The sequence below is a fragment of the Leptinotarsa decemlineata genome, unplaced genomic scaffold (genome assembly GCF_025532065.1).
Source record: "Leptinotarsa decemlineata unplaced genomic scaffold, Ldec_3_MD MMD2_P_RNA_scaffold_7, whole genome shotgun sequence".
Taxonomy (NCBI): Eukaryota; Metazoa; Arthropoda; class Insecta; order Coleoptera; family Chrysomelidae; genus Leptinotarsa; species Leptinotarsa decemlineata.
The window spans coordinates 4,954,039-4,965,784 of NW_027412534.1; the positions used below are offsets into that span (position 1 = coordinate 4,954,039).

Sequence of the window (11,746 nt, forward strand, 5' to 3'; positions counted from 1 at the left end):
GGAACCCAACTCATTATATGAAATAACTCACCTATAAAATCAGCACAAGAATGCACCATATTAATATTAAAATTTTTTCAATATTGAATTTCACAAAAAGGATTTGAAGCTTTATTTATATCTTCTATTAATTATCTGAGAGCGCTTTCGACAGCTGGTCGTACTGTCATCTTCTAGGCAATCCTCAAACTGAACTTGTCATTCTGTCGTCTGCCTCTTTATACGGTCCGAACGTCTCAACTCAGGTATTTCAGGTACTTTAGGTAAATTTGCCTTTATTTGTACTGCATCAGGTACTATTACTTTGTGTTAGATCTTCTCTAGGAATGAGTATGGTTTTGTTTAATATATTGAATGTGAGGTCTTGTTGAGTTTTGATTTGTACTTGTTCCTCGATAAGTGACAAGTGACTGTTACATTTATAGATGTTCAAGTTTTCCCAAATGTCCATGCGGTTTCCCTTGTTGACGTGTTTTATGAGTTTTATGTTCCCTGGTGGAAAGAAATTATGTTTGTTTTGTATGGCGTGTGTTGCGAGGTTTGATTTATATACTATTGGATTTATGTATGCCTTTTTGTGCTCGTTGTACCTTTGGATCAGTTTTTTCTTGGTTGGCCGATATAGAATTTGTTGCAGTCCGAGCATTGTATACAATGCATTGTATACTCCGTATTTTTGTTAAAATAATTTCAAAATGAATGTTGAGCCTAGTTTTGTTTAAGCTGACTCCGACAACTTATCAAAAGTCGATTTTGAAATGATCGATGAATTTTACTTGAAAAATTTGCAATACTTTGGTACCGAAATGAAGAATGAAACATTGAAACGGTAGGTGGTAATATTTCAAACATTGTCTTTTATCGAAGGATGGAAAGTTTTGATTTAATTTTTATTTTAGCTCGGCCAACTAAAGAAAACCATAGATCTCTTAGAGTTTCGTGTTTTGGAACACTTAAAATCTTTTTGTCTGTTATGGATGATCTGTTTTTACAACTAGGTATAAAACATATTTAACCATTTTGGTGGTAGTAATGGTAAAATTCAATCCAAAAATAACCTGGAAAAATATTTTCCGGAATGTAAACTAATGACACGGAATATGCAGCAAAATAGGCACCCGCCGAGGCCTATATTTTAAAAAAGAATAGTCTTTAATTAGATAATTGTAACAGTTGTATTCACACAGAGTTAACAACAATAACAAAAATGGCATCTGTCAAATTGGATCATCAGATCTGTGATTGGATATTAAAAACCAATACACTTGTCAACTCCGCTCTAGACACGATCAATTTTATTGGTCAACAGACACGCGGCCAATTTGAATTCTTGCTTTTCGAATTGTCCTTTTTTCTGCAAATATGAAGAGATATATATATTGCTTTGCTGACGACAGCACACTTGTTTCGTCACACTATTTGGATTCCAGGAAATCGGCGGCAGATGCACATCTTCACCGGCAGCAGGAGGTTGCATATCTCAATGAGAATTTAGAAATAATTTCGAATTAGGGTGAAAGTAACCAGGTACAATTTAATGCCACAAAAACCCAGGCATCGGTTATATCCAAGAAAATAAATGTCGATAAGTTTCTTGGGGGTTGAAATGGACAGCAATATGTTTTGGCACAATTATGTCGCTTTTATTGATTGGAAATAAAATACAAAGGAAATATATATATATATATATATATATATATATATATATATATATATATATATATATATATATATATATATATATATATATATATTGTGACGAAACTGACCAAAAGTCAGTTTCGTTGGAAGTACGGGGTTCGGATTACTAGTATTTTTGTTCAATAAACTAGGCCGAATTTCAGTAGATTCAGTTTAATTGGTCAATGTTCAAGATAACTGTATCTGAATAAATTCGAATTGGTGTGTGTACAATTCAAAGGGTGATGCACCATTACCTGTGCCAGACGAGATTGGTAGAGAATTTCGTAAGTTTCTAAAATCACGAGGTCACACCTATCATCGAACAACCAAATGAAATGGTCGAATACATAACGATTTAAAGATAACACCCAGCGTTTTTACGGAAGGAAACAAAAACGCTCGCGCTGGAACCGATTGAACAGGTAAGGTATATATCGAAATAATTAGGCCCGGAAGTAGGCAACCATCATTTTATCGTACCGCTTCATCTGCCCCCAAAAATCCAACCTAAGAGGATTTGGATGGAAACTCCGTATTAGAGTTGGAATCTTCAATATACCGCTTCATATGGCTAGCATGGAAGGTACCACGTTCCACTTCTGATTCCGGACAGGATAAGATGTAAGTTGCATAGCTAACCCTTTTTTTTACCCTATAAGGGCCTTCAAAGAGTATTAGGAATTTTTTAGTTTCCTCTTTCAACACCGATGAGGTGGAGTTAGCCTTCAGGAGAACTAATTCGCCGGGCTCAAATGGTACAATGGCCTACCAGGGTTGAGTAAGACGCCTGACCGCTGTTCCATTCAAAGACTCCCTTGCGAGGTACACGTTTACATGATTACGTCCGACATCGAGAGAACATGGAAAATCTATCAATTCACGGACTGACACAGGAGCCCTACCAAAGTGTAACTCATAAGGGCTGAAACCGGTAGATTCATGTACCATGGAATTCATGAGCTCAGACATACGGCCTGTTTCCCAAGCCCACTTATTATTATTTTCCGAGCAAAATGTACGGAATAAACGGCCGAGCTCTCTCATCACCCTTTCTGAAGGGTTACTTTGAGGATGCCTCACCGAACTATGGATAATCTTTATACCTATCTTATGCAAGGCCCGGCTCCACGAGGCCGTGGTAAACGGGGTACCATGATCGGTTAGTACCGCCCTGGGTACCCCCATCTTAGTAAAATAATCCGAACATAGTCGGTTCAAAATTGCCTCAGTAGTAGCCTTCTTGGGAGGGTATAAAGTTACAAGTTTGGTGAAAATATCGAGAACCACACAGAGGTGTACTACGCCACCTCTGGATCGGGGCAAAGGGCCATATAAATCAAGGGCAATACAATCGTTAGGGCCATCGGGTTTTATCGAGTGTAATTCGGGATGAGGCAAAATTGAACTTTGGTTTTCTGACAAACATCACAAGAGGCTATAACTCGTTTGATGTCTCGGTACATATTTTGCCACCAAGTATCACGCCGTAGTGCAGACCAAACTTTGAATACCCCATAATGACCAAGCAAACCATGGTATTCCTTGATAAACTGAGTAACAAGGACTTTAGGAATACATAACAAGTGGACCTCATCAAAATCTTGGCGTAGGTATAAAACCCCTTTATGTAGGATGAATTTTTCGTTGATGTCATTATGGGTTTCCAAAGAAGAAATTATCCTCGACAAGTTTTCATCTCTTCGTTGAAGATCGGCTCTATTTTTCAGCTCTTCATTCAGATGACCTGAGAATTTGATCAAAGAAAAAACATTGAAACACCTATCCGAGGGAGAGGGTAGTCGGTATCCCGGATTTCGTGAGAGGGCATCAGCTACAATATTTTGGACACCAGGTATATGCTCAATCTCGAAATCAAATTCTTGTAGTGCCAAAATCCAGCGCATATGGCGCGCGGATAATATTCGACAGGTTTTAAGGAAGACTTACGCTTTGTTGTTACTCAGTATAATAAAAGGCCTACCCAACAAATAAACACGCCATTTGTTCAGAGCAAAAACTATCGAAAGAGCTTCTTTTTCAGACGAGGAGTACGCTTTTTCCCTAGGAAGTAAGAGACGGCTAGCATAAGCTAAAACCTTGACCTCGCCTTATATTTTCTGAAACAGGGTGGCCCCCAATCCGACGTCACTTGCGTCTGTTTGAACATAATATTTTTGATTCATGGTCGGATGATGAAGTAACGTCCTTTATTTCAATTCTTCTTTCAATAGCTGGAAAAAATCTTGTTGCAATTTTCCCCACGACCATTTCGTTTTTTTCCTCAAAAGGGCGTGAAGTGGCTCGGCTATACTGGAAAATCCCTTGCAAAAGATTCTATCAAAGTTGCAAATTCCCAAAAAGGCCTGTAGTTGCTTCACATTCTTTGGACTAGGAAAATCTTCAATGGCTTGAATTCGATCTTCGTCAGGTTGTATCCCTTGTCGACTAATTTTGTAGCCCAAAAATCGTATTTCTGTGAAAAATAAATGGGTAAACTCAGCAGTGGCTATACGAGTGAGGACTTGATGTAAGTGTCCCAAGTGTTCCTCATAACTATTCGACACAATCAAAAGGTCATCCAGGTACGGTATCAAGAATTCCCTGAACCCAATCCCTAATATTGAATTATTGCAATGGGAGAATGAACCGACGGCATTTAAAATGCCGAAAGGCATGACCCGAAATTGGTAGGACCTGGTACTCACCAGGAACCCAGTATATTTGCGGTCCTCCACATGTAGGGGTATTTGGAAGTAACCTGCACGAAAATCTAAAGAAGAAAAATATTTGTCTTTAGAAAGAGATAACATGATTTACTTAATTGGCCTCACCATCTCGTGGTCTCTCTCTAATACCCGATTCAGTCTCCTAGCATCAAGGCAGACACGAACCGACCCATCTTTCTTTACTGTTGTCACCAACGGGGAAATATATGAAGTAGAGGCACGTTCTATGATTCCCAACACCTCCATTTTCTTAATCTCTTTTTCCACCGCCTCGCGGTGTGCAAATGGGATGGGACACGGCTTTACAAAAAATGGTGTCTTGTCGGTGACCTTTATTCGATAAATATACTCACCAGTTAACCCTGGCCTCAAAGAAAAAACTTTTGAATGAGAATAAAGTACTTTGGCGATTTCTTTCTTACGGATCTCAGTCACATTCGAATTTGTGAGTAACTCATCAATATCTTGAACAGTTGGATGTTCGGAAATGGAGTTTGTTTTTTCCACACCGCATTAGTTTTTATCGACAGTGTATTCGAATTATAAGGAAAAACAACAGTGAAGTCATGAGTTACCCTAACCTCCGGAATCTTCACGGAAATGCCCCCAGAGTTCAAAACAATATTTTTTTTATCTAAGTCGATAGTAGCGTTCACTGCTCTCAACCAATCAATTCCAAGGATAATCGGATAACTTAACCCTGGAATCATTAAGAACTCTTGCTCAAAAATGTGTTCATTCAAATTAAAAAGTAAATAAATTTGATGAGAAATCTTCCTTTTCTTCTCCTTGAAAGCTCCTCCCACTTTCACCCTACTAACAGGAAAAAGTGGAAACTGCTTCCGATTTTCTCCCAAACTACTCCAAACAGTATCTGAAATACAACATATCTCGCTTTCGGTGTCGAGAAGAGCCGGAAAGTTGAGATAACAAATCTGTACATTTACAACAGGACACCTAGATGGTTCTGATTCGTGTACAAAATTACACTCTTCGGTGAGATCCCCCACAGGATCAAAAAACGACTCATTTATATCTAAAACATTTTTTCTGGGTACAAAATAATCATTCCCCCCAAGACCCCCTATGTGGGGACTATTACAACATAGGGGCTTTTTTAGTTTTCCGCACTTTCTTCGACAGTGGGTTCCAAAGTAACATGAGAAATACGCGGTGACCTTCCTCTCCCTGCTTCCCTGTTATCAAAATAATCAGTCCTGCGAGGTGAGAAATCTCTTCTATAGTTTGAGGGACCATTTCGTGAATACGAGGGTTTAATAGGAGTTTCCAACCGTATGTCCGCTCTACGAGGAAAATTTTCCCTTCTATAGCTTGTATTATTGTTACCAGAATACGCGGTCTGATTTGGATTATCTAATCGCAGATAATAATAAACTTGGCGTAAATTACGTAAAGCATCTTCAATTGTTGTGGCATTTATTAAACAGCATGATACTTCGGCAGGAAAATGGCGGGCAATGAGGGCTATCATAGCTGTCTCAGAAATTGATGGTTGCAAGTATTTGCATTTTGTAATGTTTTGCAAAAAATATGTGACATGAGACCCTGAATTTTTATCATACATAGCCGTCTCCAGCTCCTGGTGAATGATTGACTGTTTATTAATATTCCAAAAGTGATAAAAAAAAGCTTTCTGGAAATTTTCAAAAGTAATATTTGGATGCAGTATTGCTTCAGCCCAATCTTTTGCGCTATCCTTGAATTGATTTCCTAACCACAAAATCATGAAATCAAAAGGTATCTGAAAAACTATCAAAGCCTGTTCAATTTTTTGTAAAAATTCTACGGGGTGCACGGTTCCATCATTTCTGAATATAGGTATTAATTTCAAGACCTCTGTTGGATTTTTTTGAGAACTACCCATATCCATTATATTATTATTACCATTATTTGGAATAATTTGTGGTGCCAAATTATTCGAATTCGAACCCGAATTCATTCCTGGATTTCTGCTTTGAAATGAATTTAGGTTAGGATAGATTGGATTTAACATCTGTGGATGATATTCCATAAAATTTATATACGAGGGTTGGTTAGAATGCTGATAGGCAGGATTGAAGTTTGGAAAATTTTTCCCGAAATTCTCACTATTTGAAAGGTTTGTATGTACATTATCTGGATTTGAGGTAAAATTCCTACTACGAAAATCTGTATTTTGGCTCTGAAAAGTAGGAAATACGACAGAAACAGTAGTAGATGTGTGATTGTTAGATAGATCGGGTTGAGTCTGAAAGCTATTACTTTGAGTTTGATTATTCTGCAAATTCGAATTTGGATTTCTCGCCCTTACACTTTCAGTTTCAGTTTCAGTTCAGGACTACGAATATTTTTATTGATTCCACTTGAATATTCATCACGCCGAGGTTTTGATTTTTGGACAAGTAATTAGGTATCTGGCCCCCATTTGATGATCTAACAAAGTTCAAAGACCTTCTTCTTTGTTGTGCTTTTCCAGCACTAGTCGACAAAAATGAAATGTTCCTACCTTGATCATCTCCCTTTTTTGGGGTGGCTATTCCACTAAAGGCTGGTGGTGGTTCCTGATCAGCAGACTGCTGTGACATACCAAACTTTGGGATAGCCCCGTATTTGACTGTGGCTGTTGAGCCGCTGCTCCCTCTTGATTGTTGTTTTCTAGAGTTTTTCGGTATTGCCTTGTTACCGGCCGCTCTGACATATTCGATGGTGTGTATGATAATCTCATATAGATAAAATACTCGGGTTTTCTCTCGTCTAGTAAATATCAGCTCACGTTGACGGCGCCAAATGATGTGACGAAACGACTTTTGGTCAGTTTCGTTGGAAGTACGGGGTTCGGATTACTGTTTTTTTTTGTTCGATAAACTAGGGCGAATTTCAGTAGATTCAGTTTAATTGGTCAATGTTCAAGATAACTGTAATACATAAATAAATTCGAATTGGTGTGTGTACAATTTAAAGGGTGATGCACCATTACCTGTGCCAGACGAGAAACCCAGTCGAAATTGGTACAGAATTTCGTAAGTTTCTAAAATCACGAGGTCACACTTATCATCGAACAACCAAATGAAATGGTAGAATACAGAACGATTCAAAGATAACACCCAGCTTTTTTACGGAAGGAAACAAAAACGCTCGCGCTGAAACCGATTAAACAGGTAAGTTATATACCGAAATAATTAGGCCTGGAAGTAGGCAACCATCATTTCATCGTACCGCTTCATCATGTACAAAAATATAACCTCCTATCAAATGGCAGGATTCAATTTCTGACTATGCTACGGAGAAATCGCAACATGAACAGACCTTGCTCTTCCATCCAACCAAAAAACGTGAGCACCTATGTAAACATTGGTACGGAACCAGATTAGGACATGGACCAATAATAAGCACACAGAGTACAGTAGAACCTTCATTAGGGAACCGTCCGAGAAAAGAACTACTTCAATATAGTAGGGATCGGCTCAGAATAATTACAGGGTTATTAACTGGTCATTGTTCGCTTAGAGGACACCTGAATAAAATGGGGCTGTACAACGGAGACCTCGGTTGCAGATTATGCAATGAAGGGACATAAACAGCTCTACACATCTTATGCGAATGTGAGGCACTGAATCACAGGAGGCAGGCAATGTATGGATCTACAAAATTACGCCCAGAAGAATATGACGAACATCCAACACGGAACCTGTACAAACTACAGAATAGGGAACGAGACTGATGGAATGGGTGTCAAGAGAAGATGCGAGGATAAACGCAATAAGCCCAAGAGGCTGCAGTGTTTTCTGGAGACTTGGACTAAATGGACAAGCTCCCAAGGTACAAAAAAAGACACCGCTGATGCAGAACGTAGTGGACGTCCAAATGAGGCAGTAACACCAGAAAACATTGAAAAAAATCCACAAAATCATTTTGAACGATCGAAAAATGAAGTTGTGTGAGTTAGCTGACATTGCAAGGATATCAAAAGAACGTGTTAGCTTTATGTTGCATGATCATTTATTTGACTATGAGAAAGCTCTGTTTGAAGTGGGTGCCACGCTAGCTCATTATTGACCAAAAACAAAAATGTCTCGATAATTAAGGGCAGTCTTTGGCCATGTTTAAACATAATAGACCGGTATTTTTGCGATAAATAAAACATGGATCCATCACTTCACTTCGGAATCAAAACGATCGTCATCTGAGTGGAGAGCAACTTGTGAACCTCGTCCAAAGCGCTTGAAAGCACAACAATCGGCTGGAAAGGTTATTGCCTTAGTATTATGGGATGTGCGTGGTGTAATATTTCTCGACTATCTTGAGAAGGGAAATACCATCAACAGTGAATATTATATAGCGTTATTGGATCGCTTTCCGCATCCACCGTATTCTTTAGGTCTGGCCTCCAGCGACTTTTTTTGTTCGCAGAACTCAAACATGCTCATCAGTTAAAAGTTCCACTTGAATGATAAATCGCTCAACAAAAATGGTATTGATATGTAAAGAAATTAGATTTCTTTAATTTTGAATTAGGCGCGCTTCACGTGCTGGCATATCGATGTCAAACTTTTTAGTCTGTAGTTTTTGGTTAGAGGTTAGATTTATTGGAATGTGGCGTTAAGAAAAAGACCGAGAAATAGTTTCATATTGAGATTTATGATAAATAGTCGTTTTGAGGACACCCAGTGATTTTGAAAAAATTTTTGAGTGTACTTACGTATTTTGATGCGTAGATCACGAATTCGAAAGAAAAAAACGGCGCTCTCCCTTATTCACAAAGTTACGGCCCTTCAAAGTTCAGAAAAGGGCAACTTCCCAGCCTTCTTTTTCACAAGATGAACTATTTAAAAACACAAGCATTTATTCATTAGCTCACCTTTACACCTTATTCCTCCTTAATTGACACTTTTCAATTCAACAATCAACATTTTTCTTATACAAAACTTAATTTAAAAACGAAGGCTTACATCAGTCGTACCAACTAGGTATGCCATTAACCTTAAAAACGTAATACTTAACCTAATATAACCAAAAAGCAGCTCCGTACATTTTTTAACATTTTTATGGGAAAAATGTTGATTGTTGAAGTGAAAAGTGATAAAGAAGCTGGAATAAGGTGTAAAGGTGACCTGGTGAATAAATGCTTGTGTTTTTAAATAGTTAATCTTTTGAAAAAGAAGGCTGAAAAGTTGCCTTTTTCAGAACTTGGAAGGGTCGTAACTTTGTAAATAAGGGATAGCGAAGCCTTTTTTTCCCGTAGGGGAGACCGGGGCAAGATGAAGTTTGAGGCAGCACGGGAAGTAAGCTTGTGTGCGTGAATAGTAATCGTGTTCGAAGAGGCGACAGCGCCATTTGCACAAACTTCACTCTCCGCTAGTGTGTCCAAGCAGAGCGATCAGGTTAGAACTCGTTTTTGCGTTGCAGAGAGAAAAAAGTGATATTGCAAGTGTTTTTACGCGATATTTGATTCGAAAACTGATGTACAGACATGTAAGTACCTGTGTTAATGTATTATTTCAATCCCGAGCTCATTATAGTAGTCCAAAACATTAAATTCAAACCAGATTTTTTCGCCGGTAAAGTTTGATGTTAGAATTGCGTCATCTTTTTTACCTACGTGTGGATCGGGGCAAGATGATCGGGGCATAATGAGATACTATCCCGTTTTGCCCCGCCCTTGTGATTGAAATAACATTTTCTGTGTACTGATAATCAAGTGACTGAAAAAGGTAAAAAACAAATAAAGAAACCTGGAAAAAAGACTGCAAAGAAGATTAAAAAGAGATCTGACAAGGAAAACCTGCAGAAAAAGCGTCAAGCCAAAAGGTGCAAAAAAGAAACTGAATCGGAAGATAGTTCAGATAGGTTGGGTCATCTGCGGCGTGTGCCACGGTTGGGCTCATAATTCATGTGCCGGAGAAGATGAGGAAGATGAAGAGGCACACATTTGTGAACGCTGTCTACCCGATTAAAAAGCGTACTCGTTTTGCCCCACAGCGTTTCCCATCTTACCCCAGTTATGGGGCAAAACGGGAAATTTGTCGAGTTTATTTTTTCATTATTTGCCAAAAAAAGTTCTGTGATTTTGATTGGTACAACGTTTAATTATAAGAGAGAAATGTATAATGGTTACCTCTTTTGTTAAAGAATTTTATTAAAGAGTTTAATTTTCTTTGTATAACGAGTTTTGTCTTAGCTATCTCATCTTGCCCCAGTCTCCCCTATTCGTAATCTACGCATCAAAATACGTAAGTGCACTCAAAAATTTTTTCAAAATCACCGGGTGCCCTCACAATCAATATTTATCGGTATCACAACTCAATGATTCTTAAAAGTGCACTGCTTTGATCTTCTTATATGCATTTCATATAAAAACACATATCACTGCTAACACATACCTTTGTCAATTCTTGGTCATAGTATTCCACGGTTCGCTGAAGCTGATCGAACAATTCATCAGCTGTGATCCTCGGTAATACCACTCCGTAGTCAATATCTAAATTCTCCTTTCGAATTTTTTTCATCTCTGCATATTTTTTTGATTCTGCCAGCTCCTCTAAGGTACACTTAAGGTCTATTTTCATACGTTTCATACTAAAAAATGAAAGTCGTTGAATGGACGCAACTCTTTTATTTCACTTCGACTATAATATTTGTAATGATACAATCACCAGTAATTGTGAGATATATTCCACCTTATAGATTTGCCTGAAACACATCCATTAATGAATTTACAGATTGTTACAACTGCATTCGTTAAACGAATTGATTTACCTGCACTCCACTCATAACTCAAAGTGGAAAGTGGAGAGTCGAGAATCCAGTCAGCGACAGACTAATATTTTGAGCGCATGCGTTAGTTGTTTTAATATAGTCAGTGGTGCTTCGTCCGTGGGTGAAGGCAAGTTCAGTGAAAATTATTGTAAACTGTATAGTCTTGTACCTACTACAAAAATGACTCGAATATAGATTGGAATATACTCTCATTAGTATTTCCAACTAGAAGTCGAGAAAGGAATTGAAATTTAACCTCAACGTTCCTTAAATTTTCAATTCTAAATAGGAATAATGTAAAGTGTTTTTATTATATTCATTCCAACTCCTACCGAAACATGACTCTTTTTTGTTATTTGAGAGAATATAAACAAAATATCTCATTGCCATATTGGATAATAATAACGATTTGAAATTGCTTACTTTTTTGTGTTTGGTGGGTGGTGAATGAAAACTAACAATAGATCGATGTTTCATAGTTGTAATTATAAAAGAAAATGTTCAGACATGTCAATTTTCGAACAATATTTTTATTATTTATAGTACCAACTCATGTGGTTATCAATTTGAACATTATAAAA

The 11,746-nt window shown here is 37.8% G+C and overlaps 1 protein-coding gene across 1 annotated transcript in view; it reads right to left on the minus strand.

Annotated features, from left to right (window-relative positions):
* LOC141480341 (DNA oxidative demethylase ALKBH2) overlaps positions 1-11,183 on the minus strand; it is a 32,220-nt gene extending 21,037 nt beyond the window's left edge. The window contains exons 1-2 of the mRNA XM_074170254.1: positions 11,087-11,183; positions 10,790-10,985 (exon numbers count right to left, since the gene is read on the minus strand). Coding sequence (XP_074026355.1) covers positions 10,790-10,984 — 195 coding nt within the window. The 5' untranslated portion in view covers position 10,985; positions 11,087-11,183. The remainder of the gene's footprint in view (positions 1-10,789; positions 10,986-11,086) is intronic.
* Between the last annotated feature and the right edge of the window lie 563 nt (positions 11,184-11,746).